This window comes from Mus pahari, chromosome 4 (genome assembly GCF_900095145.1).
Source record: "Mus pahari chromosome 4, PAHARI_EIJ_v1.1, whole genome shotgun sequence".
In the NCBI taxonomy this organism is placed as follows: Eukaryota; Metazoa; Chordata; class Mammalia; order Rodentia; family Muridae; genus Mus; species Mus pahari.
The window spans coordinates 146,152,523-146,160,673 of NC_034593.1; the positions used below are offsets into that span (position 1 = coordinate 146,152,523).

The following is an 8,151-nucleotide window of genomic DNA, read 5'->3' on the forward strand; positions in this document are numbered from 1 at the left end:
CCAGTCTGGATTATATTAGCATTGCTGAAGAGCCCCTAAAATCAAGAAGGGAGAGTCGTTTCTGCTGTCATGCGGTTCATTTGCTATACAATCACTTTGGATCTGAGCTCCGCAGCTCTCCTGCACCACCCAGACAAGCTGTGCTCACGTCACAGCGCCTTCCCCTCCGTGTAGCATCATGTGACTCAATTGCGCCGCCAATCAGCTTCGCTCGGAGATATTCAAATCAGCAGCGCGGCAGTTGTTTCCGACACCAACTCTAAGCCACAGAGGTTCCTGCTACCGCGCACTTTCCGCAGCCTCAGCTCGGTAATGACAGCATGGAGCGTCAGGGTGCTCCTCTTGGACCTTACCGGGCCACCAAGCTGGTAAGAACGTGGAGGAGAGGGACCAGAGATCGAGGTTTTCTGAGGGATCCTGGGTGTATAAAAGACTTAAGTTTCCTGAGGGGATTCAGAGCTACCAGATTCCTGAGCCAGGGATCTGGTATCCCGAGTGAGCCAAGGCGCCTAGATTTCTGAGAAAGCTGCTGAGGGAAACAATGCGGCTGCTCCTACCCTGGTCTTTGACTTGCACTCCACTCTGGTGTCTCTCGGTTTCAGATCCAAAGTGCTCTGCCCCAAAGTTGTACCACTTTCTGACTCTGCGAGACAACTCCCCAGATGTCTTCTTTCCCCCTGATTCTCATAATAGTCTTAGCCACTTTTCACTTGTAATTTACAGCCTCTCAGAATTAGAAATTAAAGTTTCAAGTCTGGAAGCCCAGCCCAGGCATGACAGCTTGGCTTATTGACCCTATAGAATTTGTAAGTAGCACTAGGAAAGAACTATTCAACCTAAACTCCGAGTACTTTAGTAATCACTTTTAATAGTCACCGGGTCTGTGCATATGGATTACATTGAGATTCACCTAACCTCAGTTTCCACATTGGTACAATGGCACAATACATACCCACTTTAAGAGATTTTCTAAAAATATACTGGGTATGAGAATGTGTGGTAGTCTATAGAATAACAAGCAAATTATCCTCTCACAAATGCTGGTCCTACTTTACCTTGTGGGAACTAAGTCTCAAAGAAGGAACTCTCTGAAAGCCACATAAATGGTGAATGGAAGAACTAGAAAATGTACCACTTTCTGTCAGAGTGATCTTGATATTCTATTGCTCAACAAGTAGTGGTGGTTATGTTTATCAGTAGAAAGGATGGAATTTAGTTCTGCAATGTACCATAATGAGGTAGTCCTGTCACATTAAAAATTTACCATCTTATATGAAAGTAGCATAAGCACCCCCACATACAAAAATGCCAAGTACTAACAAAAATTTACATAAAGTAAGATTTTTTTTTTAATTACCACAAGATAGGTATTAATACAAGGATATTGAGTTACAGAGAAGGAAAGAATAAAGATTTATAAACAAGAAGTAAGACTAAAGTTTAAGCAAATCCAAAATGTTTCAGTCTGGGAACTTACAAATCCATCACATTTCAAAAATATTGTGATGTCTGTGAGTGCAGAGTCACATGTTACTTTACTACTGTGGTAAAGCAGTTCAATACAGTTTCTTGAAAGTAAGTAATGAGAGAGGTTTGGGAAGAAAAGAATTACATTTACTGTTTTTCAGCTGTAAAACCAATATTGTGATCTTACATGTGACACAGTAGTAATATAATTAACAGTCTCATATATCAGGTTAATAATCTGATTTCTAACATGATTTTTTTCTATTAAAAAGTTGTGTTAGCCGGGCGGTGGTTGGCGCACGCCTTTAATCCCAGCACTTGGGAGGCAGAGACAGGCAAATTTCTGAGTTCAAGGCCAGCCTGGTCTACAAAGTGAGTTCCAGGACAGCCAGGACTATCCAAAGAAACCCTGTCTCGGAAAAAAACGCAACGAGAATAAAAACAAAAAAAAAAAAAAAAAAAAAAAAAAAAAAGTTGTGTTAATTGTATTATGTTCTAGTGTTAATGTCACAAATCTAGACAGTTGACGTATTTGAAGGTAACTCAGAAAATAAGTGGTTTTCTTTACATATAAATATGCATAAATTCATTAAAGTACAATGGATTTGTTTTACTAATCATTTTATCTGTACTATCTATGTTCATTATAGATATTTGTTTGTTTGCTTGATTGTTTCGAGGCAGGTCATTCTATGTGGTTTTGGCTGTCCTGGAACTCACCATGCAGACCAGGTTGTCCTTGAACTCACAGAGATCCACTAAGCTTTTCCACCATGCCCAGCACTCTAGGAATCTTCATAAGAGATGCTGTACTAAATGCCTAGCACTAGAAGCCCGTTGGCATTATAATTGCTGCATGCCAGAAGTCTTATCTGGCTAGTACAGTAATTGAACACAGATTCTAGACAGAGAACCTGTCTTTTGCTGTTGTTTGTTCATTTTGTTTCAATTTTATTTTGTGATTAAAAACCTATGGCGCCAGTTCTACTTTTAATTTTGGGATAGGGTTTCACTAAGTTGTGCAAGCTGGCTTTGAACTCACTCTGTAGCCTATCCAGGACTTGAGCATAACAAAGTTCATGCTCAGCCTCTAGAATTAAAGGCTTATAATTATAGAATTATAGACCCACTTGAATGTTTAAATCAGCAGTTCTTAACCTGTGGGTTGTGACCTCTTAGAGGATTACATATCAGATATACTATATATCAGATATTTACATTACAATTAATAACAGTAGCAAAATTACAGTTATGAAGTAGCAATGAAATAATTTTATGACTGGGTATCTTTACAAACTGAGGAACTCTATTAAAGGGTCCCAGCATTAGGAGGGTTGAAAACCAATCATTTAGATACATGATCTTGGTCAAGTTATTATTATCTGTGCTTCTTTTTCCATATATGAAAATGAGATGATAATATCTTATAAAACTGTGGGATTTATAGTTAGATACTGAACATAAACATATGTTTATGTGAAAGCTACAGCATATTAAAAAAAATCTAATAGTAAATGCTTCATTGACTAAGAATATTATACTTTTTTTCATTCTGAACTTTCCTAAGTAATTGGAATGTCCAATGAATATTTAGTAAAGAAAGCCTACTAAAATAAAATATTATCTTGACACTAGAATTAGTAATGAGAAATCTGTGAGATAAGATTTTATGTAGCTCAGATAAGATGATTTTTTTTCCTCAATAGTATTTACAGTATAATTAATTACCTGTGAAATAAAGAATTTTCTTTGTCTAAAGATTTTCTTTACTCCAGATGGTTGTTTTGAGATAGGGCCTCATGTAGCCCAAACTAGCCTATAAACTGACTACATACCCAAATCAATGAAGTTTCATTTTTGCTATATATAGTTTTTTTTAAAAGTATTTTTCTTCTCTTTGCAGTGGAATGAAGTAACCACATCTTTTCGAGTAGGAATGCCTTTAAGAAAACATAGACAACATTTAAAAAAATATAACAATTGTTTCACTGCAGTTGAAGCTGTAGATTGGCTTTATGATCTGTTAAGAAGTAATAGTAATTTTGGTCCTGAAGTTACAAGACAACAGACTATTCAACTATTGAGAAAATTTCTTAAGAATCATGTGATTGAAGATATCAAAGGTAGATGGGGATCAGAAAGCCTTGATGACAACAATCAACTATTCAGGTACTGAATTGATATATCTATCATTACAAAGCCTAATTTCCTCTGCTCTCACCTTTCTACCAAAGAGAAATAGTCTTCCTTGGTAAAAAACACCCAAAATAGTTATCCAATACCAGATGGTCATCCCTGAAATCATACACATACAAGTAATTTATGTGGATTGAGCGGGTTGTGTTTCTATTTTTAAAATATGTATATAAAATATATACATGAATTTGAGAGAGCAAGGAGAGGGTATTGGGAAGGATTGAAGGGGAAAAGAGAAGGGGGAAATCATGTAATCATATTTTAATTTCAAAAATTAAAAAAAAACCACAAAGAAGAAAAAATCCGAAATTACAATGTAGTTGTAACTCCATATTTGCTGTAGCTTTACTTCAATAGAAGCTTCTTTCAAACAAGTAATTTTTTTTAGAAAGGTATTGCTGCTCTTTTTTTTCTTTTATTGAAAATAGATGGTTTTTGTACAGTATATTCTGATTATTAATTTCTCTACCTCAACTCCTAGTCGCTCCACACCTCTACTCCCACCCAGATCCACACCCTTCTTCTCTTAGAAAAAACAAAAACAAAAAAGGAATGTATATATATATATATATATATATATATATATATATATATATATATGGAATAGTAATAAAATAAAAAATGATATATAAGAAATAAATCAGAATATAATAAAATAACCAAAGGAGGGAAAGACCCAAAGGAAAAGCACAAGAAATGATTACAGATGCAGAGACACACACATTGACACACTCAAAAATCCCATAGAAACCCAAAATATGAAGTCATAATATGTGGTTTAGGTAAAGGACCTGTAAGGTAAACAAAACAAAACACGTCTTAACATTCTGAGACAGAGAGAACCTTTAGAGATGTCATCAAGTTCTACTGCTAGGCACAGGGCAATGCCCTTAAAAATGTTTTGTTTCCCCAGAGAGACTCCCTTGAAGAAAACTGATTTTTCATTTGCAAGAGGATATCAATTGCAGATAGCTTCTGGGTGAGGGATGGGTGTATATGTATACCTCTTTCAGCTGTAGGACCCCATATGGTGTAGACCCTGTGCATTCTGCCATAGTCTTTCTGAATTCATCTGTGTACCAGTCCTCTTATATCTAGAAGGTCTTTATTCTTTACTGTTCTCCATCTCATCTGGCTCTTACACTCTTTTCACCTTCTCTTCAGTTTTTTCTGAGACCTGAGAGGAGGGATATGATGGAGACATATCATTTACATTTACAACAGAGTGTTCCAAGATCTCTCACTCAGCATAATGTTTGGCTGTGTGGGTCTTCGTACATTATTCCTGCCTGCTGCAGAAGGAAGCTTCTCTGATGATGGGTGAACATGGCACTGATTTATGAGTATAGCAGAATGTCATTAAGTGTCATTGCTATGTTTTGTTTTGTTTTAAAATAGTAGTGTTTGGTTTTACCCTAGTTTATCTAGTCCAGGTTCTTGGTCAGCCAAGCAGTTTTGGGTATCGGTTCTGTTTCATTGGGTGGACTGAAGTCAAATAAGATATTGGTTGGTTACCTCTACCAGCTTTGTGCCAGCATTTCGTTAGTTTATCTTGTAGGCAGGACTCTACTGTAGATCAAAGGGTTTATGGCTAGGTTAGTGTTTACATTTCTCTTTTCATAGTGTACAGAGTAACTTCCTGTACTAAAGATGCTAGCACATAGGGGTGAAGGCTCTATGTAGGCACCGTGTTTTTTCATGTTTAATGAGTTGTGTTGGTGTTGTCTTCTGCAGTAGGGTTTTACCATAGGTTTGTGGAGAGCTACCAATAGTCTTGGCATTAACTTGGGTTGTTTGGGGTTCTTATGGGTCCTCTTTGACCAACAACTCAATTAGATGTAACCCATTGCTGTTACTGGATGCTTCATTGTTGATGAAAGATATGCAGTTGGGGCTTTGTCTCACTAGTTATTTGGTGATTTTATTTAGATTTTTTCATATATGTATATATTAAAGAAGTTTTTGCTATATTAGGTTTCCAAATGGCTTTTAGTTTTAGATGTTCTTCCCCAGATCCCTTGCTTGCCCCACACCTCACTTCCCCCTTCTTTCCCACTTGATTGTCCTGTTCTAGTCCCCCTCCCCCACCACCCACTCCCAACACACACTCACTCCTCCATCCATAGCTATCAGTTCTATTTCCCCTTTCTTGGTACATCTATCCTTCCACCCTAGCCCCTTATTCTCTAGCTCTGTGGTCCTATGGATTGTAGCTTGATTATCAATGACTTAACAGCTAACAACCACATATAAGTGAAGACATACTGTATTTGTCTTTGGGTCTGAGTTACTTCACTGAAGATGAATTTTTTTCGAGCTCCATCCATTTAACTATGAATTTCCTGATTCCCCCTTTTTTAACTGCTAAGTAAATATATCATAATTTCTTTATCCATTCATCCATCAGTGGACATTTTGTTGTTTTAAATTTCTAGCTATTATGAATGGATTAGTAATGAATATGATTAATCAAGAGTCTCTGTAGTAGGATGGAGAGACCTTTGGGTGTATGCCATGACTGGTATAGCTGGATCATTAGGTGAATTGGTTTCCATCTTCCCAAGGAACTGCCACAGTGATTGTACACATGGTTGTACAAGTTTGTGCTCTTACCAGCAATGGATGATTGTTTCCGTTATTCTACATCCTTGTCACCATAACCTGGTTTTATTGACCTTAGTCATTCTGACTGGTGCAAGATGAAATCTTACGGGTTTTTTTTTTTCTTTTTTGTTTTATTGGATATTTTATGTAATTATATTTCAAATGTTATCCCCTTTCCCAGTTTCGCCTCCAGAACCCCCCTATACTATCTTCCCTTCCCCTGCTTCTATGAGCTTGCTCCCCCTCCCACCTACTCACTCCCACCTCACTGCCCTGGCATTTCCTTGCACTGGGGAATTGAGCCTTCACAGGACCAAGGGCCTCTGATCCTACTGTTGCCAGATAATGACATCCTCTGCTACATATGCAGCTGAAGCCATGGGTCCCTTTCATGTGTACTCTTTGGTTGGTGATTTAGTCCCTAGGAACTCTGGGGGGTGGGGGGTGGGGACTGGATGGTTGATATTATTGTTCTTCCTATGTGGTTGCAAACCCCTTCAGCTCCTTCAGTCCTTTCTCTAATTCTTCCATTGGGGTCCCCATGATCAGTCCAATGGTTGGTTGTGAGCATCTGCCTCTGTATTTGTCAGGCCCTGACAGAGCCTCAGGAGACAGCTATAATAGGCTCCTGTCAGCAAGCACTTCTTGACATCCAGAATAGTGTCTGGGTTTGAGTCTGTATATGGGATGGATCCCCAGGTGGTGCAGTCTCTGGATAGTCTTTTCTTCAATCTCTGCTCCACATTTTGTCCCTGTATTTCCTTTAGACAGGAGCCATTCTGGGTTAAAAGTTTGGAGATGAGTGGGTAGCCGCATCCCCCAACCTGGGCCTGGGCTAACCTCTGGATATGCAACCTCTACAGGTTTTCCATCCTATTTGTTGTCCATTTCAGCTAATCTCATCCCAATTGATTCCAGGTAACCTCTTGCTTTCCTGGCATCTGGGACTTGCTGGTGGTTAAATCCAGTTCCCCAAACCCCACTGCTGCACACCTCTCTTAAAATTCCTGACCCTCTGTTTATCATCCCTGTCTTCTCCCATACCTGATCCTACCCTCCTTTTTTCCCCTCCACCTCCTCTATTCCTCCCAAGTCCTTCCCACTCTCTATCTTCCATGAGTATTTAGTTCCATCCATCTAAGAGGGACTGAAGCATCCACTTTTTGGTCTTTCTTTGAGCTTCATATGGCCTGTGAATTGTACCTTGGAAATTCCAAGCTTTGGGGCTAATATCCACTTATCAGTGAGTGCATACCATGTGTGTTCTTTTGTGACTGAGTTAGTTACCTTACTCAGGATGATATTTTCGAGTTCCATCCATTTGTCTGAGAATTTCATGAAGTCATTGTTTTTAATGGCTGAGTAGTACTCCATTGTGTAAATGTACCACATTTTCTGTATCCATTCCTCTCTTGAAGGACATCTGGGTTCTTTCTACCTTCTGGATATCATTAATAAGGCTGCTGTGAACATAGTAGAGTATATGTCCTTGTTATATGTTGGAGCATCTTCTGAGTATATGCCCAGGAGTAGTAAAACTGGGTCCTTAGGTAGTACTATATCCAGCTTCTGAGGAACCACCTGACCGATTACCAGAGTGGTTGTACCATCTTGCAATCTGACCAGCAATGGAGGAGTGTTCCTCTCTCTCCACATCCTTGCAAGCATCTGCTGTCACCTGAGTTTTCGATCATATATTTTCTGACAGGTGTGAGGTGGAATCTCAGGGTTGTTTTGATTTGCATTTCCCTGATGACTAAGGATGTTGAGCATTTCCTTTTTTTTTTTTTTGGCTTTTTATTATTATTATTATTATTATTATTATTTTCTTTATTTACGTTTCAATTGCTATCCTGAAAGTTTCCTATACCCTCCCCCCACCTC

The 8,151-nt window shown here is 38.5% G+C and overlaps 1 protein-coding gene across 2 annotated transcripts in view; it reads left to right on the forward strand.

Moving 5' to 3' along the window:
- Positions 1 to 310: 310 nt before the first annotated feature.
- The window catches only part of Depdc1 (DEP domain containing 1), a 28,797-nt gene continuing 20,956 nt past the window's right edge, over positions 311 to 8,151 (forward strand). For both annotated transcript variants that reach the window (XM_021195612.2, XM_021195615.2), the window contains exons 1-2: positions 311 to 368; positions 3,371 to 3,636. In XM_021195612.2, the coding sequence (XP_021051271.1) occupies positions 321 to 368; positions 3,371 to 3,636 (314 nt within the window). In that variant the 5' untranslated portion in view covers positions 311 to 320. The remainder of the gene's footprint in view (positions 369 to 3,370; positions 3,637 to 8,151) is intronic.